Below are 24,084 nucleotides of genomic sequence, written 5' to 3' on the forward strand. Positions count from 1 at the left end.
CTGTTCCCTTAAGTCCATATTTGCTCTCTTTGATTGCAAACAACCTCTGAGTACAGTTGGGAAATAAATTATTTTGTGCTTTGTGCATTATCTGTGCAGTATTAAAGATCACTGAATTTTAAAACATGCAATTTGATAAATAGTTTGTTGGTTGGTTCATAGTAACCTGATCGATTTATAATTCTTAAAGCTTTCCTCTGTAGCATGAATATTGGTTTAGTGTTGGTTTTGTAAACACAGTAAGTCAGTAAATCATATATGGAACTATGAAAGAGAACAGTACAATATATAGAGTGAATTTTGATTTTGATGTTTTATACAATATTGCAATAGATTTAGACATTTTTGTTTTCACATTATTTATGTGCTGTTTCCAACATCATTTATGATCAATTATTACACCCAGAAATTTGTTTTCGTACACCCTTTCTATTTAAACATCATTGATCATAATTTTAACTTCCTTCTTGATTTTTCGATATAAATTAGTATCATCAGCAAATAAAACAAATTGTAACAATTTAGACACTGTACAGATATAATTTATATACAGTATAAACAACTTAGGTCCAAGCACTGAACCTTGTGGAACACCACAAGTGACTTTCATTAGTTTTGCTTACTCCTCTAAAACCATATCTGTTTTTTTTTTTCATATTTGTTGAGGGGGACCAACATTTTTTTTGCACTGGGGCCCATGAGCTCCTAGTTACGCCACTGGTGTTGCATCTAGAAATGGTTCATATAATGAGTGCCTGTTTTCAGTGGCAGGGTTATGAACAGGTGAAGATCCTGACTTTTGTCAGATAATGTGAACAGACTCATTTTAAATAACTGGCTGAAAGATGGGTAGCTGTTAACAACTCTATATGGGCATTGGGTGGCTTTCTAAAAATAATTTAGATGTAATAATTTTATCAAAATTTTATGAATGTTTTTATTGGTAAACATGTTCTTGCAATAAAAATGTGCATAACTGTTCAAATTGTGCTTAGTTATTAGTTAGCGATTAAATGCGATTAAATGCGATTAAGTTGGTTCTTTAATCGCGATTAATCTCGATTACAAATTTTAATCGCGTGACAGCCCTAGTTTTTCCTAATGTCATATCAATTTCAGTCCAATCAGTGGACTTTTTATTTATTTTTTTTTTTTTACAATATCCAATATCTCATTTTCATCATAAACCTGGCTGACACCATTCAGAGCAAATCATCAGAATAAGGTTAGTGTGATTTTTCTTGCCCTGTAAAGCTGAATATCAATATAGGCAACTGAAGCGTATTTTAAAAAACTATTTCCCTATTGCTCTTTATTTCCCATAGATGTAATAAATACATTATTAAACGATTCACCCTGCAAAGAATTGGCATCCTGTGGGTGCGCTGAACCCAACCCAACCCTTATTGTGATGAACAGTAGAAGGATAGTGAACATGAATGGATAAATAAAGGTGTGATTGTGTCCTGAAATAAATGAAGAAAACAGCCTTTATTGTTAGCATATATCTATTTATTAATTTGTCCAATTATTTAAACTTCAGGAATAATATTAAACTCATATTCACAAAATGAAAGAAATTGCTGATCAATCAAGTATCATATCATCGATAAAATATTACAATAATAGCTGTATTTGAATATAATAATTGTCTTCTGAACAATATTAACATTCACAACATTTCTCTGTATGCTGAGGTTTCCCACACGTTCAACACTGAGCCTTTACCTTCAGGAATACATATATCTCTGTGATTCTATATAAATATGTACAATCCTACACTCGTACAGCCTGGGGGAGGGACAGGGTGTGTATGGCTTGTCCATGTCTATGGCTAAGTTTAAGGGTAGGAGGCCGCCGTGGGCTTCTCGTTCAGAAGAATAGATACAAACTTAAGACTGTAAAGAACGAAGAATATAGCGCTACACAATGGGACAAAGGTTTCACCAGCACAACCGTTCTCAGGACTTTTATACACAAAGGTGATTGGAGAATCGGAAGGTTCCGCGTCATATTCAGAAGGTTTTTACTTATTACTAGTTCATTCGTGTAGCCCAAAGTGGTTACTGCAATAAGCAAACCCAGTTTGCCATCCCTGTACCCAAAGTTCAGAGCTAGAAAAGTCGGGCACAGGGTTACAATTAGATTTGATTTTCATTTTCATAATAAATCTGAAGTGCAGACAAAGTATCAATACTTTTAACCACCACATAATAATAATAATAATAATCAGAAATAAAAAAATAAAAAAACAACTGACTGAAATCCTACCAGCAAAACCAACTAATGGTGTATAAGTGTATCTATCAAACATCAAGAAAGAAGAATTAAAAAAAGAACTTGGTAAAATGATAAAACTGTAGAAATCAACACGTCTCAAATCCAAAGTCCTCAGTTCTATGTACATCAAACCCAACGAAAGCTCCCGGCAAATCAAATCAGCTACAGATTCCCATAAACCCTGGATCATACAGCGAGTAAAACTGAACTGAAACTTCTGATGAGGTAACACATTATAATATCAGCAGTCATCAAAACACCTCAGAGCTTTAACTTCACAAATAACCAATCATAACCACACACAGAGTTTTTGCTCTTCATAGCTGTTCGTGATTAGGTTATGACATAAGGAAAAGCTGTTTGTGATCAATTAGTTACTATGTAAAAGCTGTTCTGGTTTAGTTAGTTATGATGTAAAAGCTGTTCAGGTTTAGTTAGTTATGATGTAAAAGCTGTTCAGGTTTAGTTAGTTATGATGTAAAAGCTGTTCAGGTTTAGTTAGTCATGATGTAAAAGCTGTTCAGGTTTAGTTAGTTATGATGTAAAAGCTGTTCAGGTTTAGTTAGTTATGATGTAAAAGCTATTCAGGTTTAGTTAGTTATGATGTAAAAGCTGTTCAGGTTTAGTTAGTTATGATGTAAAAGCTGTTCAGGTTTAGTTAGTCATGACGTAAAAGCTGTTCTGGTTTAGTTAGTTATGATGTAAAAGCTGTTCAGGTTTAGTTAGTTATGATGTAAAAGCTGTTCAGGTTCAGTTACTTATGATGTAAAAGCTGTTCAGGTTTAGTTAGTTATGATGTAAAAGCTGTTCAAGTTCAGTTAGTTATGATGTAAAAGCTGTTCAGGTTTAGTCAGCTATGATGTAAAAGCTGTTCAGGTTTAGTTAGTTATAATGTAAAAGCTGTTCAGGTTTAGTTAGTTATGATGTAAAAGCTGTTCAGGTTTAGTTAGTTATGATGTAAAAGCTGTTCATGTTTAGTAATGATGTAAAAACTGTTCCGATTAAATTGGTTATGGTGTAAAAGCTGTTCAGGTTCAGTTAGTTATGATGTAAAAGCTGTTCATGTTTAGTTATGATGTAAAAACTGTTCCGATTAAATTGGTTATGGTGTAAAAGCTGTTCAGGTTCAGTTAGTTATGATGTAAAAGCTGTTCATGTTTAGTTATGATGTAAAAGCTGTTCTGATTAAGTTAGTTATGATGTAAAATCTGTTCAGGTTCAGTTAGTTATGATGTAAAAGCTGTTCAGGTTCAGTTAGTTATGATGTAAAAGCTGTTCAGGTTTAGTTAGTTATGATGTAAAAGCTGTTCAGGTTTAGTTAGTTATGATGTAAAAGCTGTTCAGGTTTAGTTAGCTATGATGTAAAAGCTGTTCAGGTTTAGTTAGTTATGATGTAAAAGCTGTTCAGGTTCAGTTAGTTATGATGTAAAAGCTGTTCTGGTTTAGTTAGTTATGATGTAAAAGCTGTTCAGGTTTAGTTAGTTATGATGTAAAAGCTGTTCAGGTTTAGTTAGTTATGATGTAAAAGCTGTTCAGGTTTAGTTAGTTATGATGTAAAAGCTGTTCATGTTTAGTTAGTTATGATGTAAAAGCTGTTCATGTTTAGTTATGATGTAAAAACTGTTCCGATTAAATTGGTTATGGTGTAAAAGCTGTTCAGGTTCAGTTAGTTATGATGTAAAAGCTGTTCATGTTTAGTTATGATGTAAAAACTGTTCCGATTAAATTGGTTATGGTGTAAAAGCTGTTCAGGTTCAGTTAGTTATGATGTAAAAGCTGTTCATGTTTAGTTATGATGTAAAAGCTGTTCTGATTAAGTTAGTTATGATGTAAAATCTGTTCAGGTTCAGTTAGTTATGATGTAAAAGCTGTTCAGGTTCAGTTAGTTATGATGTAAAAGCTGTTCAGGTTTAGTTAGTTATGATGTAAAAGCTGTTCAGGTTTAGTTAGTTATGATGTAAAAGCTGTTCAGGTTTAGTTAGCTATGATGTAAAAGCTGTTCAGGTTTAGTTAGTTATGATGTAAAAGCTGTTCAGGTTCAGTTAGTTATGATGTAAAAGCTGTTCAGGTTTAGTCAGCTATGATGTAAAAGCTGTTCAGGTTTAGTTAGTTATAATGTAAAAGCTGTTCAGGTTTAGTTAGTTATGATGTAAAAGCTGTTCAGGTTTAGTTAGTTATGATGTAAAAGCTGTTCAGGTTTAGTTAGTTATGATGTAAAAGCTGTTCATGTTAAGTTATGATGTAAAAGCTGTTCCGATTAAGTTAGTTATGATGTAAAAGCTGTTCAGGTTCAGTTAGTTATGATGTAAAAGCTGTTCATGTTTAGTTATGATGTAAAAAGCTGTTCAGATTTAGTTAGTTATGATGTAAAAGCTGTTCATGTTTAGTTATGATGTAAAAGCTGTTCAGATTTAGTTAGTTATGATGTAAAAGCTGTTCATGTTTAGTTATGATGTAAAAGCTGTTCAGATGTAGTTAGTTATGTTGTAAAAGCTGTTTGTGCTTAGTTACTTATGATGTAAAAGCTGTGATTAGTTATGATGTAAAGCTCTTCGTGATTAGTTATAATGTAAAAGCTGTGATTAGTTAGTTATGATGTGAAGCTCTTCGTGTTTAAATAATTATGATGTAAAAGCTATTTGTGATTAGTTATAATGTAAAAGCTGTGATTAGTTAGTTATGATGTGAAGCTCTTCGTGTTTAGATAATTATGATGTAAAAGCTGTTCATGATTAGTTTATGATGTACAAGTTGTGATTAGTTAGTTATGATGTAAAAGCATACAATTTGTGATTGGTTAGTTATGATGTAAAAGCTGTAATTAGTTAGTTATGATGCAAAAGCTGTGATTAGTTAGTTATGATGCAAAAGCTGTGATTAGTTAGTTATGATGCAAAAGCTGTGATTAGTTAGTTATGATGCAAAAGCTGTGATTAGTTAGTTATGATGCAAAAGCTGTGATTAGTTAGTTATGATGCAAAAGCTGTAATTAGTTAGTTATGATACAGATACTTGATTAGTTGGTTATGATGTAATAGTTCTGATTAGTTAGTTATGATGTAAACGCTGTAATTAGTTAGTTATGATAGATACTTGATTGGTTAGTTTTGATGTAATAGCTCTGATTAGTTAGTTATGATGTAAACGCTGTAATTAGTTAGTTATGATAGATACTTGATTGGTTAGTTTTGATGTAATAGCTCTGATTAGTTAGTTATGATGCAAAAGCTTGATTAGTTAGTTATGATGCAAAAGCTTGATTAGTTAGTTATGATGTAAAAGCTCTGATTAGTTAGTTATGATGTAAAAGCTCTAATTAGTTAGTCATGATGTAAAAGCTGTGATTAGTTAGTTATGATGTAAAACCTGTGATTAGTCATGATGTAAAAGCTGTGATTAGTTAGTTATTATTTAAAAGCTGTGATTAGTTAGTTATTATGTAAAAGCTGTGATTAGTTAGTTATGGTGTAATAGCTGTGATTAGTTAGTTAAGATGTAATAGTTGTGATTAGTTAGTTATGATGCAGATACTTGATTAGTTAGTTATGATGCAGATACTTGATTAGTTAGTTATTATGTAACAGCTGTGATTAGTTAGATATGATGCAAACGCTGTGATTAGTTAGTTATGACGCAAAAGCTGTGATTAGTTAGTTATGATATGAAAGCTTTGATTAGTTGGTTATGATGTAAAAGCTTTGATTAGTTAGTTATGATGCAGATACTTAATTAGTTAGTTATGATGCAAAAGCTGTAATTAGTTAGTTATGATGTAAACGCTGTAATGAGTTAGTTATGATGTAATAGCTCTGATTAGTCAGTTATGATGTAATAGCTGTAATTAGTTAGTTATGATGTAATAGCTCTGATTAGTCAGTTATGATGTAATAGCTGTAATTAGTTAGTTATTATGTAATAGCTCTGATTAGTCAGTTATGATGTAATAGCTGTAATTAGTTAGTTATGATGTAATAGCTCTGATTAGTCAGTTATTATGGAATAGCTGTGATTAGTTAGTTATCATGTAATAGCTGTGATTAGTTAGTTATCATGTAAATGCTGTGATTAGTTAGTTATTATGTAATAGCTCTGATTAGTCAGTTATGATGTAATAGCTGTAATTAGTTAGTTATGATGTAATAGCTCTGATTAGTCAGTTATTATGTAATAGCTGTGATTAGTTAGTTATCATGTAAATGCTGTGATTAGTCAGTTATGATGTAATAGCTGTGACTAGTTAGTTATCATGTAAAATATGTGATTAGTTATGATGTAATAGCTCTGATTAGTTAGTTATAATACAAAAGTTGTGATTAGTTAGTTATGATGTAATAGCTGTGATTAGTTAGTTATTAAGTAAAAGCTGTGATTAGTTAGTTATGATGTAATAGCTCTGATTAGTCAGTTATTATGTAATAACTCTGATTAGTCAGTTATGATGTAATAGCTGTGATTAGTTAGTTATGATGTAATCACTCTGATTTGTTAGTTATGATGTAAAAGCTGTGATTAGTTAGTTATGATGTAAAAACTGTTTGTGGTTAGTTAATTATGATGTAAAAGCTGTTCGTGATTAGTTAGTTATGATGTGAAGCTGATAGTGATTAGTTAGTTATGATGTAATAGCTCATGATTAGTGATGTAAAAGCAGTTTATGGTTAGTTAATTATGATGCAATAGCTGTGATTAGTTAGTTATGATGTAAAAGCTGTTTCGTGTTTTGTTAATTTTGATGTAATAGCTGCGATTAGTTAAGTATGATGTAAAAGGACTGTGATTAGTTAATGATGGAAAAGCTGTTTGTGATTCTTTACAACATAAAAAAGCTGTTTGTGATGATTGGTTAATTATGATGTCAAAGTTGTTCGTGATTCTAGACGATGTAAAAACTGTTTGTGATTAGTTTATGATATAACAAAAAAGTTATATGTGATTAGTTTGTTAGGATGAAAAAGCGTTTTTTTCTGTCCGTTACAATGAAAGCCATGTTTGATTGGATTGTTCTGATGTCAAAGCCATTCTTTATCACTTTCCTATGACATCATTAGTTTTATGATATACCAGAAGCTCTTTGTAATTGGTTAATTATTATGTACAAGCTGTTTCTGATTGATCATTACGATATTAAATCTCTGATCAATTTGTCACGTCTGTGATTGGTCTGTTACCATGGAAACCATGCTTGATGCGATTGTTATGTCATGGCCGTTCCTTACCTATTCACTATGACATGAACAAGCTGTTTGTAGTTGGTTCATTAGAACATAAATGTCATTCATGATTAGTTAAATATAAAGTAAAAGTGATTCATGATCAGTTTATGATGAGGATGAAAAATGTATTTTTGAAAAGTTTTTGCTGTTTTGTGATTGGACCATCATGGTGTCAAAGACACTTTAGCCATGTCACTATGACGAAACATTTTACAATCCATTTAAGGTGGTTCACGATTAGTTAATTATGATGTAAGGCTGTTTGTGATCAGTTTGTTAGGATGAAAAAAGGTGTTTATAGGTCTGTGATAATGGAATCTGTGCTTGATTGTATTGTTATGTCATGGCTGTTTTTTACTGTTTCACAAGCTGTTTGTAGTTGGTTCATTACAACATACACTGCCTGGCCAAAAAAAAGGTCACCACCTGGATTTAACTAAGCAAATAGGTAAGAGCCTCCCATTAGATAATTACTGCATGGGTGATTATGTTTCATCTGGCAATGTCGAAAGACACATCCTGTGGTCGTGGAAAAGATGTTAATCTGTTTCAGAAGGGTGAAATTATTGTCATGCATCAAGCAGAGAAAACATCTAAGGAGAAGCTGAAACTACTAAAATTGGGTTAATAACTGTCCAACGCATTATTAAAAAGTGGAAGGACAGTGGGGAAACATCATCTTCGAGGAAGGAATGTGGTCGGAAAAAAATCTTGAATGATCGTGATCGGCGATCACTTAAACGTTTGGTGAAATCAGATTGTAGAAAAACTACAGTAGAACTCAGGGAAATGTTTAATAGTGACAGTAAGAGCATTTCCACACACACAATGTGAAGGGATTGGGACTAAACAGCTGTGTAGCCTTAAGAAAACCACTTGTCAGTGAGGCTAACCGGCAAATACGGCTTCAATTTGCTAGGAAGCATAAAGATTGGACTCTGGAGCAATGGAAGAAGGTCATGTGGTCTGATGAGTCCAGATTTACCCTGTTCCAGAGTGATGGGCGCATCATGGTAAGAAGAGAGGCGGCTGAAGTGATGCACCCATCATGCCTAGTGCCTACCGTACAAGCCTGTGGGGGCAGTGCTATGATCTGGGGTTGTTGCAGTCGGTCAGGTCTAGGTTCAGCAACGTTACGTGCCCAAAGAATGAGGTCAGCTGACTACCTGAATATACTGAACCACCAGGTTACTCCATCAATGGATTTTTTCTTCCCTGATGGCACGGGCATATTCCAAGATGACAATGCCAGGATTCATCGGGCTCAGATTGTGAAAGAGAGGTTCAGGGAGCATGAGACATAATTTTCACACATGGATTGGCCACCACAGAGTCCAGACCTGAACCCCATTGAGAATCTTTGGGATGTGCTGGAGAAGACTTTGTGCAGTGGTCCAAATCTCCCATCATCAATACAAGATCTTGGGGAAAAATTTATGCAACTCTGGACAGAAATAAATATTGTGACATTGCAGAAGCTTGTGGAAACGATGCCACAGCGAATGCATGCTGTAATCAAAGCTAAAGGCGGTCCAACCAAATATTACAGTGTGTGACCTTTTTTTGGCCAGGCAGTGTATAAGTTGTTCATGATAGGTTAATTATGATGTAAAAGCTAATCTTAAAAATGTTATGATCATTTGCTGTTTTGGTAGAGATTATTTGTGATTGGATCATCATGGTGTCAGGTACCCCAGTCACATTTCTGTGACAAAACAATTCACGATTCATTTAAGGCTGTTCAGGATTAGTTCATTATAATGCAAAACTGTTGATTATTAGTTTACCATGAACTCAAAGCAGATAGATGTCTTACAACCTATCATTATTATAATGTGTTACCCCTGAGTGTACCTGCATGGGTGTATCCCTTTACAAAAGATATCAGGAGGACCGAATGAGGTATATGACTGTATAGAACTTGTAACTGAATGCTTCTACTCTGTCTTTGTGTTGATACTGTCTATGTTTATGTCTCCGTGCAGGAGAGTCGTGTAGTACAGAGTCACGATATAGTATGTAATATGTTAATAACGGGTATATTTTGTGCTTAAATAAGGTTTAATAGAGTAAAGATGGCTAAAGCTCTAGAGTTATAAATACTACGCTAGAGTTATAAATGCTAGATCGATAATGAGTCTCTACTGTAGTCTCCTCTCAAGGCGAGTCTCGGCTGTTCTCTGTTAGCTGATGACCTCAAACCAAAGCTCTTCATTACCAATGACCTTTTCCTCTCTCTCTCTCTCACACACACACACACACATAATGCATGCACACACTCACAAAGGAAAAGACGGATCCATTCGCATTGATGCGCAGAAGCATCTGTACGCAGAACACATCCCTTTTACTCGTGCGCCGACTGCTGGGCGTCTCCCAGGCGTCTCCCGGGCGTCCCGAAGCTCATTCAAACTCCTGCCTGCCTGCCAGCCTGTGTGGTTTCTTCTTGCAGGATGAGATGAAGGGATGCGTATCTTTAAAAGTCCTCGAAGCAGCAAATCCAAACCGACAATACTCATCGAACATTATATTCTAAAGAAACTTCAGAGCGTCAAAAAGAGTGTCCGGTACGCTCGTGTGTGTGTGTTTTTTTTATAAAGTTTTACCCCTGTTTTTGTATAGAGCTCCTTAGGCACAGAGAAGAAGCGCCGCCTGATCGATGGCGGCACAGGAAGGGCTTTCTGAGCAGTATGGCGACATCTGATTGGCTCAGAAAAGACCACACTTTCATAAAAAGTTGAAAAGGCTTAATATAGGAAAGAAAAAAAAACTAAACAAAAACAAAACAGAACAAATCAAAGTTATTGAGTCATTATTAGGGCGGAGGCTCATGGGTTATGGATTTGGAAAAAAAAAGACCATAACCGCAAACACTCACACACACATACACACACACATACACAAATCAACACACAGCCTCTCAACACACACACCAGCTGAGAGAGAGGCAGTGAAAGAGAGAGTCTGAGATGTGTACCGTATGATAAATGCATCGTCTCCCTGTTCCCGAAGTTTAATTCTGCTAAGGATCATCAATGAATAATGGCCGAATGAACAATAAACAGCACCGTGTAGATAATTTGTGGTTCAACTACATAAAAAAGAGCTGATTGTCATTATTTTGGCTCAATATTTCGAAGATGAGAAGGAAGGACGTACGTAGAAAAGCATGTGCTCTTGTGTTTGTGTGCTTTTTTTTGTGTGGTGGGAGAGGGGGGTTGGTTGGTTGCGTCAGACTTTTTTGCTCAGGCTCTTCCTTTCTCTCCTCTCTCAACCAGACACGAGGGGGTTCCTGGACTGACGCGGGTCCAGTCACTTATTCGGTCGTGCCGCTGTGGTTCGATCATGTCCCGGAGTGCCCACCGTAGATCGGCTGGGGGAGAGAAAAACAGAGTGAGTGCACTGGGCCAGCAGGTCGCTGAGTGTCCAGTCAAATCCATTGTAACGTTCAGACAATAGTCAGTTGACGTGCAACTTGCACTGACCTGGTTGTGGTCCATTTAATAAAAGGGTTGAGAACCAGAGCCTGTACTACAGAAAACTGTACTGATACACACACAGCTAGAGTGAAACGCTAACACACACCTGTAAAGGACACGTATGTCATTGTAGTCTTTTTTTTTAGCGTGTCCAATTTTTACCTGATTGCGTTATGCTTTTTCTCTACTGGTGCTGACCCCCACCCAGACTGAGGAGAGCAAAATGACACAAGCTCCCTCCCTTATTGCAGTAGCCGACTGCATCTTTTCACCTGCACGGGCATGTTCATATGTCGATCAGCTTTGTGCACAGAGAGACACACCTCAGCATTATTTCTCTACGCTGTACAGATGCCATCAATCAGCCAGCAGAGGTCGTAATTGCATCAGTTATGAGGTCCCTATTCGGCTCCCACCCTGTATGAACAACAGCCAAACTTTGTTCATGTGGCCGCCCAGCCGAGTCGGATGGCAGAGCTGAGATTCGATATGATGCATTCGAAATCCCGGCTCTGGTGAGCTAGTGTGTTTTACCGCTGCCCCACCTGATCGGGTGTCATTTATTGTCGAACTTCTTCATGAATTTGAGTTCCTTCAAAAGTGTATTTTTCGTTTAATATTTTAAAATCTGTTGGGTTAAAATATAGGGTCTGAAAAATTATAGATACCTTAAACTGCTACCTACTGAGATGCCTCAATTCTAAGCTATAAACTGACTGAATAATGAGGGAGCGTCCAACGCTTTCTTAGCGTTGAAGGCAATCCCAGCATTTACTGCAGCACAACTTTTCTCACAAAAAATAACAAATATGGTGGACGAATGTGGAGCAACCAACAGAGTTCTTTTCTTTTCAAATGTAAATAAAATCTATGTATTTGTAAAAGGTGTACAAGTGTCATTTAGTTGCAAATTCAGGCTCGTCGGTGATAACCATTTTTGGTACACGGAGGGAAATGTTAGCTGGCATGCTAGCGATTGTGCCACCTCAGCCCATTGGTTTGAATGGCCTGAGGCTAACTGTGTTAGCGTAGTAAGCAAAAACTGCGGCGATGTAATCGCATAAATACTGTATCAGTAGTGCAGCTAAATAATCTACCTTATAAGTCGATGTCTTATTAAGAACTCATGTATTTTGGCACCTCTTTTTGCATTTTTGCACCTCAATCTTATCTTATATGCTGCTATAATTGACTGCATGTTTTATGTCTGGTGTTGTCATGTGTGGTTTCTTGTTTCTGTTGTTTTTCTTTTTATATGATTCATTTATGTCAAAAAGTACTGCACAGTATTTTGTTGTACCATGTTCAATGACAAATAAAGTCTCTACTCTACTCTACTCTACTCTACTCTACTCTACTCTACTCTACTCTACTCTACTCTACTCTACTCTACTCTACTCTACTCTACTCTACTCTACTCTACTCTACTCTACTCTACTCTACTCTACTCTACTCTACGGTGTAGAAAGTGATTATGATTAATTACAGCTGGTCTTCTCTCTGTGCCCTTAAACTAGGGCTAGTTTGACAGCACCCAATAGATGTTTTCACTGGGGGTATTTGGACCTGGATTCTGTATCTGTATATTTCATATTTAATCCAATAGAATTTATATTTCTTTTCAGAATCCAAATAAACATGTAACAGAAACCAAATCCTCAGACAGAAAATTATTTGTTCCAATTAGTAGTCCCAGAAAAAAAGCAGGAGCAGTTGTAGCCTAGTGGTTAAGGTACTGGACTAGTACTCCAAAGCTCACTGATTCAAGCCTCACCACTGCCAGGTTTTCACCATTGGGTCCTTGAGCAAGGCTCTTAACCCTTATACTTAAGACAGACCTTATACTGTCACAGTACTGTAGTTTGCTTTGGATAAAAGCATCTCCCAAATGCTGTAAATGCAAATGAATAAAGAACAGTTGCAGAAATCATTTAAATCCAAAACTACAATGACATTTAAATCCCTTACAAGTGCATGTAAACGTTTCACTTCAACTGTGACCGCTTAGTTTTAAACATCCACACATGAAACATTGAGACCAGCCAGACATTTTTGCAACAGCATATGAAATGGGAGTGAAATGAGATGAGAGACGTTAGTACAAATCTGACAATTAAAACCACCACAGGATTAAGATAAAGATATTGACTCATCAAATGAAAATACACCTTCTAAAATAAGAAGCTTAACCTTTAATACACAACATTTCTGTATTATTCCTGTCTGATGTCTGAACTCTTTAAATAACCCTGCAGTACATGGTGAGTCACCGTGAGCACAAACCTCAAAAAGCACGACTCTGAACATTCCAACCTGAGTGAATACCAGTGAGAATTTTATTTTAAACTTCAGGTGGGTGGTCTTAAAATGCCTGAAAATTTACCCCACTCTGTCACGGATAAGATATTTGAACATTTAAAATCACACTTTCAAGCAAATGAAAATAATGAATTTTTTTTTATTATTTTTATTTTTTTTGCATTTTCTCCCCTTTTATCTCCCTTTTTAGGGCGTCCAATTGCCCGATTGCGTCACGCTTCCTCTCCACCAATCTCTCCACTGATCCCCACTATGATTGAGGAGAACGAAGCTAACCCACGCCCCCTCCGACACGTGGGCAGCAGCCGTATGCATCTTGTCACCTACACTTTGATGAGTGCAGTGCAGCTCAGCACTGTGTACGGAGAGACACACCCTGACAGCACTCTTTTCTCATCTCTGTGCAGGCGCCATCAATCCACCTTAATCCCACCCCTATCTGAACAACAGGCCAATCGTTGTTCATGTGGCTGCTTAGCCCAGCCAGCAAGCAGAGCTGAGACTCGATACGATGTATTCGAGATCCCAGCTCTGGTTCCAGCGTGTATTTTTACCGCTGCGGCACCTGAGCGGCCAGAATAGCTTAATAAACATGCTGGACATCCAAAAGCCACATGGTGTTAAATATTGAATTATAAAGTTAAATGCAATCAAACACTTGGTCAGGAGCCTCACAGGTATCAGATACTAAAGCCAAACAAGGATTTGTGTTAGCTTTTACAATATATAACTGTACTGGCCACAGAAGCATGTATAGACTAAAGAGCCCAGAATCAACCCTTGTGGGACTCCTATAAGTTAAGGCCTTACTTAAATCACGGCCGGGAAAATTGTGTCACGGACCGTCAAATGAGCCTTTTCCCGTGTAATATGCAATTTGCTGTGAAATTAAAGTGTCTCACGTTTACTGGTTAATTTGCACTATAAGGCGTCCTAGCAATCCTATGGCAATTCAGTTAGCATTACATGGGATTCAAACCAGTCTAACAAGTCTAGAAAGGCCAAAATAGCACCCCTTAGGAGGGTTGCATGTATTAAAATTGATAATAGAGGTTTTAATATAGGATTAAACTGTAGTCACAAACAAAAAGCAAAAAGAGTAGGAGTGGTAAAATAATCATATATAGTGACAAGCCAAGTCTTTCAAAAATAATACAACCCGCCGGTGGACTAAATCTCTAAATATATAAAATGTAAAAGCAGTTTAGGTAGTATCTAAAGCTCAGCAATAAGAGAACACAAAGCCATTTATAGTCCTTACTACCTAGAGATGTGAATTCCTGGCTAGCATACCACAGAATTGCCAAGAAATGACAACAAATGCACAGCTCTGCTAAAATTGCTAACTGCTTTGTTCCTGCTAGCGCCCTTAGCCATGTTAGAAACAGTGCTTTTTGTTAATGGACAGATAAAGGTGAACATGGACAGATGGCTGTCAAGCTTATTTTGCAGATCAGTCACAGACTCAAGCTGTGAATGTTGGGAATCATTTATATAAAGATACAACGTGGGTCTGTGTATAACATTGAAATTTCAGTCAGTAACTCCGTCTATGTCACTGGGATATTCCACAAAGCTCTCTCAACTCTCAAAGGTCACGTGACTAGCCCAGCCTCATTCCCTGCAGGGCCCAGGCGGCGGCCGCCCCCGCTCCTGTAGCGATGGCCATTCCAGGGAAGCTGGTATTGCCACGTAGATCCCCGTTCTGGCTGATGTGCAGGCGTGGTGGAAGGGGAGGAAGTGCTCCGTTCCATGGGGAACCGGCTGCGAAGGTGATACCCGAGGTGGGGTTCATCACCCGAACTCCCTCCCCTGCTGGAACCACGATTTGCTCAACCGAACCCAGAGAGGAATATGGATCATCCTAACAGAGAGGGTAGAGGAGGGCGAGAAGAGAGGAAGAGGAGAGGAAATGAGAGGAGAAGAAAGAACGCAAGATGGACCATGATGAGGTAAACAAATGAAAAGCAAACCGAGATGGAATGTAAAAGTAGGTCCGAGTCTCTGCAGAACGACAGTAGGCATTTTAGCATGGTGGAAATCAGATGGCGGGTGGTATCCATACACCTTGTGCTGACCGAAAACTTATAATCAAGCTAGGTCCAAGACCAGCCAAGATAAATAATGCATTCTTTGATGTAGAAATACCAACAACACTCTTTTTAAAAATGGAAATGAGCACTCTTGTTCTACAGAGACTCCCTACTGAAAAGGGAAAGGGGAATTTCCTAGAATTAAATTCTAATAGGAACATGAAATTGAGAGAGCAAAAACATATAAGAAAGCAGAAAGTAAGCAGAGGAGGAGGAAGACAGATGGTGTTCAAAACAGGAGGGATCTAGTAAATTTTGGCTTCCTGGAAAGAACCCATTGATTGATCACCCACACGTTATCACCCAGTCAGCAGATCAAAGCTCAAACATCTACCCAGTTGAATCCCCATTAACTTAGCATAGTGCTTCAGTGGAGTCATGTTAGTGAGAGTTGGGGACACATCCAGCCTGATCCCATTTCCTACTGCCCTTTCAAAAAGAAATGAAACACTTGATGCATACAGAGTCATTGATATGTGTTAGGTAAAATATCAAGGTGTCCATAAACTTTTAGTAACCTGTCTTACAACAGAGGTGATAATTTCAGTAATAGTCATCCACAGAACATTCTTACTTCCTAACTTCCTCCTCCATACAATAAACTAGAAGCTTACTCTGACTGTTCATGTATAATGAGTTTCTTCCTGTGCACAGTCAGGTTTTGCAGGGCTTTTTCTCTCAAACTCATTGCAGCAAATGATACTGGAGTAGAGGATCTGAACACCAACATTTCTTGCTGTTCTAACAATATGCAACCATACAATATGGGCTAAACATGAGACCTGGGTTCTTTAAATAAAAGATTACTTGCCAGCTAGCCAGACCTGTGGATTTCATCCTGCAGTGGAACTAAAAGGGGCTGGGAATTTTTTTAACCACATGACCCCCCAAAAATGCCTTTATTTATCATTAATGCCACACAACAACAACACCTGAAGCACTTGGATGGCCCACTAACTGGTCGTGTGCTAAGGGAGAGAAAGACAAAAAGGGAATCACCCCATTGCCACTTCTACAGCAACTACTGTCTGATTGGGGTCTTGGCACAAGCAGGGGTAAAATACAGATTATTATATATATAATTATTTATTATTGTTGTCTATATTGTTGGGTGTTTCTCCCATTAATTATTTGTGCTTCTTTCCAGCTTTAGATTCATAACTGCTGCATTAAAAGTCTTTGTGACCATGTGTGAAGGAGTCCTAACAAGTTTAAGCTCATCGAAGCAGCCTTATTAATATATCTTGCAACATCACATTTATGGCTTCATGTTAAGTCAGGGCGTGATCACCTGATATTTTCCACAATGTACCTGGCACTGACAACCACATAACATCTGTTTTATTTCCTTTCTTGTACTAACACTTGTCTTTAGTCCTGTCTCCTAATAACTTGTTTAGATTAGGGATAATTAGGAATATATTTTTTGTTGTTATTTATTATAGGATTTTTTGTATTTATTGTTGTACTTACACTGTTTTGTATTTACACTGTTTTGTCTTGCACTTTTTGTACCGTGTTACATCGTGATCCTAGAGGAACGCTGTTTCGTTTCAATATGTACTTGTATGTAGCTGAAATGACAATAAAACCTCTCTGACTCTGACTCTAAAAACCAGCATTTGGAAACTGCTAAAACAACTGACACTGTCTAAGTGGATGTCAAAGCTGTTTGTTTTGTACCTGTGTAAAATAAACTACAACCCCAATCAGAAAAAGTTGGGACAGCATGGAAAAGGCAAATAATAAAAAACACAGAGTTTCTTACATTTACTTTGACTTTTATTTGATTATATTTAATGAGATATTTCATGTTTTATCTGCTCAACTTCATTTCATTTATTAATAAACATCCATTCCTGCATTTCAGGTCTGCAACACATTCCAAAAAAAGTTGTGACAGTAAAACATTTACCACTTTGTAATGTTACTATTCATTTTCACCACACTTAAAAGACGATTTGGCACCGAGGAGACCAAGTGATTTAGTGTTTCAGCTTTTATTTTGTCCCATTCTTCCTGCAAACACGTCTTAAGATGTGCAACAGTACGGGTAACTCTGTATTGTAGTGCTTCACAAAGGTTTGCCAAAGTAATCCCTCACCCATGTGGTTATATCAGCTATTTTTAAGAAGCGGTTCTTGATGCAGTGACGTCTGAAGGATCCAAGATCACGGGTGTTCAGCTTAAGCTTGCGCCCTTGGCCTTTACACACTGAAATTCCTCCTGATTTCTTGAATCAGTTAATGATATTATGCACTGTAGAGGAAGAAATATGCAAATCCCTTCCAATCTTTCTTTAAGGTTCATTGTTTTTAAACATTTCAATCATTTTCTCACACATTTGTTGAGAAACTGGAGATCCTCTGATCACCCCTGCTCATCAAAGATTCCTGGATGCTGCTTTTGTACCAAACCATGATTACAATCACCTGATGACATCACCTGTTTAAAATCGCATAATTATTTAGTTTTTTCACCTCATTACTAGCCCTAAATTGCCCCGTCCCAACTTTTTTTGGAATGTGTTGCAGGCCTGAAATGCAGGAATGTTGGTATAATAACACATGAAATGAAGTTTTACCAGACAAAACATGAAATTGTTTATCCTGTCTGCAATCAAATAAAAGTCAAAGTAAATGTAAGGAACACTGCATTTTTATTTTATTTGCATTTTCCATACTGTCCCAACTTTTTCTGATTTAGGATTGTACATTAACTTCAAACTAAGGGTTAAGTGGCAAACTGCCTGTGGTGGGGCCTGAACCAGCAACTTTCTGATTACTAGTCCAGTACCTAAATCACTGAGCTACTACTTTTGTCTGACTCACAAAACCAGTGGTGTAAACAACAGTGGTAAAACATTGACACTGTGTTTAGAAGTCAGGTAGTGCACCAGACCTCCTCCTTAGAAGGCCTCAACTTCTCTGTCAAACCAGATGGTGCACACCATTGCCTATCAGGTGTATCTATGAACAGTATTACACTGGATTTGAAGATAGATAGATTGGCAAATTCTGACCCAAGGAATTCTGTCTCGCTTGTGGAACTTTGTGGTTGTTATGTTGCTGTTTTGTTCACATATTCATTAACAGAACTTAGCAGACTTTTCCACTTGACACTTGCACAATTGCACAAACATTTATTTAGTCTAGTAAAAATAGTCAACAGGCTACAAAAATGCTTAATTCATGTTAGAAGAAAAAATATGATCCCCTCCTTAGAAAATAAGGAGATATAGTAAGTGTGAGGTAAACTGCTATTAAAAAGTCAGCTGCTCACGCAGACATGGGAAGTTCTTTCCACCTTCTTGGAGGGTTTGAATAAATCTTCATCTTTAAAAAATGGAATGACTTCAGTATACTTGTGTTGTTTTTATCTTAAATTAAACTTAGTTCAAAGATCTGAAACGTCTAAATGCAGTAGATAGAAGAAATCAGGTCGGGGCAAAACTGTTTACAGACTAGCTAAATTTAATCATGCTTAACAGTTGGCAAAAGTCACTTTCATCAAGGTCTGCTCCTTTAAAACATAAATAAATAAAATGAATAAATAAAAACATTTGGTGATTGTAGCAGAAAATTTAATTTTCCACTTAAATAGTCTGACATTTCCAAAATAGCTCTGGTGTACCTAGATGTTTTTTATTTGCATATTTTAGACATTAACTTTGTCAAAAGGTTACAGGTGAGGTTCCCTCTTGATTACTCTTCCAAACAATATCATGTTTGTGCAAGCAATACTGCAACACCTCTGTGAGCTGAAACTTTCTGGGGGTTTTTGCTGCCATTTATGGGGTTCCTGTATCATAGAAGCAACTCTAATCAGTTTTAAGTTTTAAGATTTTGCCTTGAATACCACCAATCCTCAACAACATTTTGCTTCTTGGTATCTATTTCCTGTACTGTATGCCTCACTGGAAAAGACAATTATGCTTGGAAGAGTTGAAGGTAAAAAAGGAAGAGGATGGCCAGCAACAAGATGGATGGAGACAATTAAAGGAACGATAAATAAGCCCTTAAGAAGCCTGAAGATCCAACCAGTAGACAGAAAATGTTAGAGAAACACTATTGGTATGGTTGCCAGGAGTCAGAATCAACTTGATAGAGGCTGTTTCCCTCTATTCACTTTAAAACTTATCTAAATATATAAATGGGCTATATAAACAACACATTTCTTGTTGAAATGTGTTTTATTCCCCCCATAAACATGCACTGACATTGATTTAACAGATGAATGGTACTGGAAATGTTTAAACACGGTGTAGCATGAGCACAGCACACTTAACTAGCAGTCACACCATTATGACAACAGTGATATTCACAGTAACGATACTGAGTACACTGAGTAACACTGCAAAATACCGAAACTGAGAGGGAGCAAGCGAATCAATCACAGCCCGTGTTGACATGCACATCAATATTCTAGTAATGCTTTACTGTAAGAATTACAGTCACATTATTAAGGCATGGATACTTCAGGTTTTGCACTCATTATTATTTTTTATTATTATTGTAAAGGCACATAATTATTTCTGGCAACAATAAGGGGGATGCAGTAACTATCCAGTAACGACTTGAGTTGCTACTTGAAACCATGGTTAATTTTTCTGGTTATGTTTGTTCATGTTTCACATGAACTGCCATTATTTTCTAAAATATGAATACTAATAAGGTTTTTATGACACTGTTCTATTTGGGTTCTTGTTAGTTGCCTTATAATTAGGGCCCTACTAAATTCACAGGAAAATGTGCTTAATTTCACAGACCTCATTTTTCAAAAATCACAGATTTCATGGATTTTTAAAGAAAAGAGCCACATTTCAAGGCAGTCATAAAATTACACTTATAAATTGAATGATAGAATAAATGGAAGCTACAATACACAGTACAGCCTACCATAATAGTTGAATGTAAACCTAAAACATCCAGCGACGGTTTTGTGTCCACAGAATTGGTTGGGAGTTTTTCAGACTCAGTTAGCTGCTTTACAATTTAACATCTTGGGCATTTCGACTAAGCAATTGCTAACTGAATTGTCGTAGGATTGCTAGGACGCCTCGTAGTGCAAATTAACCAGTAAACGTGAGGCACTTGAATGCTACTGTGGTATTATGGTTTTTTTTCTCCCACCCGTTTTGCCACCCGTCCAATCAGAATCTAAGTGGCATGTCTAGTGGCTATAAATAGAGGGGATCTAGTACGCTATGGCGTCCGTTACCTGGGTGATCACTTCCGCCGAGGGGGTTCCATTCGAGGTTTGGTTCCTGCTTTTCCGGGTCGTGAAGTTGTTGCTGATTGTTTGAGCCGGTGGCTGGATTGTGAGCTAATAAACTGTTTTCAGGTATGTTACGGGTTGTTTGGTCATGTATAGATAAATGGTTTTGCTATAGAAAGCCTAGACTAAGATAATTTAACTTTTGTAACCATTATGGTTTAGGACTGGCGTCTGTGCTTTCTGCGATTGACTGCTTGTAGGTGGGTTATGCCATTATTCACGCTACGACACGAGGTCTGATGTTTGTCAGGTATGGTTGACTTTTAAATAGTATTACAAATTCGTGATTTTTAACAGATTAAGTGATATTCGGGTTTTCTTTCTTTTTTTTTTAGCATTAGCTGAATTATCTTCGTGTTTCCTGCTGTTTTCCATCTGGATAAACGGAGTAACAATAATCGACTGGCTCCTGCTGTTTTGTTTCTCTTATTGTTTTGTGCTGTTTTGTTTCTCTGTTTCGTATTGTTTTGATTTTGTTATTGTCTTGCTTTGCTGTCTTAATTTTGTTTTGCTTTGATTGTTGTTTGTCTGTTTTGCTGAGAGTGTTAGTAGTAGTAGTAGATTTAAGCTATAATTGGTATTGTATTGTTTGTGGCTTGGTTATTCTATAATAATTGGTTATTGGATTATTTTATTATTTGTAATCGGTATTGTGAATTAGATAGAGGGCCTACTGGGGCGGGTTAGACCACCATCTAGCTGGAGATGCATAGGTGTGTAGTGTGGGGTTTTTCACGGTGTGCGTGTTAGTTACTTGTTTGTCATTGTCTTCTGTGTGTGTATGTGGAGCACGTGTATGTGTGGCTTGTGCTATGCTTTGCCTTTTGATTAGCGTCTCCTTATAGGTGAGTGAGTCGGCCTCCTGACTGGTAAGTCCTTGAGTGTCACATCCGATTTTTGTACTACTACTATCTTATTTTTCTTTATTTTTTTGATTCTGGTTAAGTGATTGTGTGAATTGTTCTTTTGCCTTGTTGTTTTTTTTGTTTGTTTATTTATTCGTAATTTGTTTCATAATGAGTAATTGTATAAATAAAAACTCATTGTTTTGATTGGAGACAAGTCTCTGTCCTTCTTTTCTTGTATAACGAATCTGTGTGCCCTATTTGGGTTAAGTAATGGTGTTTGTTCCCTGGGTATAAATACCTGGGGTGGCGTTGTCGACCTACCCTTTCACCGTCTCGCCACACTACGCTAGTGAAAAACGTTAAATCGCTAAACACAAATCTTAAAGTTTGAATTTCACAGCAAATTGTATACGGTATTACACGGGAAACGGCTCATTTCACGGTCCATGACCAGATTTTCACAACTGTGAATTAGGTAGGGCCTTACATATAATGCTTTAAATTTAGAGCTTTTTATTCTGATATTGCTGTAAATTGTGATTAACATAATTAAGGATTTTTTGTTTTAATTTAGGAGGATTAATAACAGGGCTGAAACTCAGAACTATTTATGAGACTGAAGTATGCAAATAATGTCTGAAGTACCCATTAAGCAGAACCAGTAAAATCTAAAAGCTATCCACTAAACAGCCAAGCAACAATAATGCAAACTATTCTTTAAACATTATATGAGTTCAGCTAGTTTTATTCATAAAACATGTACTTGGTCAAAAGTATGTGAACACCCAACCTATCTATTGACTTTAGGTGTTTCAATGTTATCCATTGCTCAGTGGCAATAGTTTTGGTCTGTTCCTGTTTTAGCACGGCTACGCCCCTGAGCACAAAACAAGGTCCATAAAGACATGGTTTGACAAGTTTGGTTAGAAGACCTCGAGTGGAGTGTATGACTTCTGACCTCAACTCAACTGAACAACTTTGGAATAAATTGGAATTGGAGTGAGGTCTTCTCATTTCACTGATTAATCAAAGACACACTCAAAAATATTGTGGAAAACCTTCCCAGAAGAGTAAAAGCTGTTAGACAGTGGTGTCCAACAAGCTCCTGGTAATGTGTCCACATACTTTTGGCCATGTAGTGTTTGCTGCATGTGTGCATGCGTTAAAAAAAGACAGACCTCGCCTGAAAATATTTGCGATTTGAGGTCAGAAACACCACTCCCTCTCAACTCGTCTTCCACTGCCATCAGCCTGGAACACAACACACAACAACACAATCACAACACTAATAACACAACAACTAGGGATGCAAACTCTGCCTAGTTCTATTAATCAAAACTAACTGTTATTTACTTAAAATGAACTGGTAATCTCAAGCTTATGGTTAATAACAATATTAAACACTGTGAACAGTGCACTTCAGGCTTTAGGCTGAATTGAAATAAATTTTGCTGACCATAGCCAATGTGGTAGCAGAACCAGGTCAGGTGAGCATTCAGAATGTAGACCAAAAAACAGCAGCTAGCAGGCTATTAAAAAAATGGGACGTATTAAAAGACTAATCAGCTAACAGAGATTTAGATAACCAGCTCAGCAAGGTCACAAGTGGGCTTAAAGTTCATTACCTGCCACCCTACACACCCATCAGCCATAATAAAACCACCTCCTGGTTTCTACACTCACTGTCCATTTTATCAGTTCCACTTACCATATAGAAGCACTTTGTAGTTCTACAATTACTGATTGTAGTCCATCTGTTTCTCTACATACCTTTTTAGCCTGCATTCTTCAATGGTCATGACCCCCACAGAGGAGGTATTATTTGGGTGGTGGATCATTCTCAGCACTGCAGTGACACTGACATGGTGGTTAGTGCGCTGCTGGAGTTTTTAAATACCGTGTCCACTCACTGTCCACTCAATTAGACACTCCTACCTAGTTGGTCCACCTTGTAGATGTAAAGTCCTAGACGATCGCTCATCTATTGCTGCGGTTTGAGTCGGTCATCTTCTAGACCTTCATCAGTCGTCACAGGACGCCGCCCACGGGGCGCTGTTGGCTGTATATTTTTGGTTGATGGACTATTCTCAGTCCAGCAGTGACAGTGAGGTGTTTAAAAACTCCAGCAGCGCTACTGTGTCTGATCCACTCATACCAGCACAACACACACTAACACACCACCACCATGTCAGTGTCACTGCCGTGCTGAGAATGATCCACCACCCAAATAATGGTGGTCCTGTGGGGGTCCTGACCATTGAAGGACAGGGTGAAATCAGGCTAAAAAGGTATGTAGAGAAATAGATGGACTACAGTCAGTAATTGTAGAACTACAAAGTGCTTCTATATGGTAAGTGAAGCTGATAAAATGGACAGTGAGTGTAGAAACAAGGAGGTGGTTTTAATGTTATGCCTGATCGGTGTTTAAGAACTAGTTGGATATTTTATGAAACACTGTATGATCCCTTTTGTACTCTGTGTCAGGTTCTACGATAAGATTCTTTAACAGCAGCCCTACGAATACACCATCATGTGATATCATTAATCACAAAGCCACACTGGCATAATGGTTGAA

The 24,084-nt window shown here is 37.1% G+C and overlaps 1 protein-coding gene across 5 annotated transcripts in view; it reads right to left on the bottom strand.

Annotated features, from left to right (window-relative positions):
- Positions 1-10,521: 10,521 nt before the first annotated feature.
- Positions 10,522-24,084, bottom strand: part of syngap1a (synaptic Ras GTPase activating protein 1a) — a 291,115-nt gene continuing 277,552 nt past the window's right edge. For 3 of the 5 annotated variants that reach the window (XM_062986048.1, XM_062986356.1, XM_062986438.1), the window contains 2 exons: positions 22,688-22,760; positions 14,815-15,155 (listed from right to left, as the gene is read on the bottom strand). In XM_062986048.1, coding sequence (XP_062842118.1) covers positions 14,895-15,155; positions 22,688-22,760 — 334 coding nt within the window. In that variant the 3' untranslated portion in view covers positions 14,815-14,894. Of the gene's footprint in view, positions 10,867-14,814; positions 15,156-22,687; positions 22,761-24,084 lie in introns of those variants that run through there. The other 2 variants (XM_062986112.1, XM_062986270.1) reach the window with 2 other exon arrangements.

This window comes from Trichomycterus rosablanca, chromosome 1 (genome assembly GCF_030014385.1).
Source record: "Trichomycterus rosablanca isolate fTriRos1 chromosome 1, fTriRos1.hap1, whole genome shotgun sequence".
NCBI lineage: Eukaryota > Metazoa > Chordata > Actinopteri > Siluriformes > Trichomycteridae > Trichomycterus > Trichomycterus rosablanca.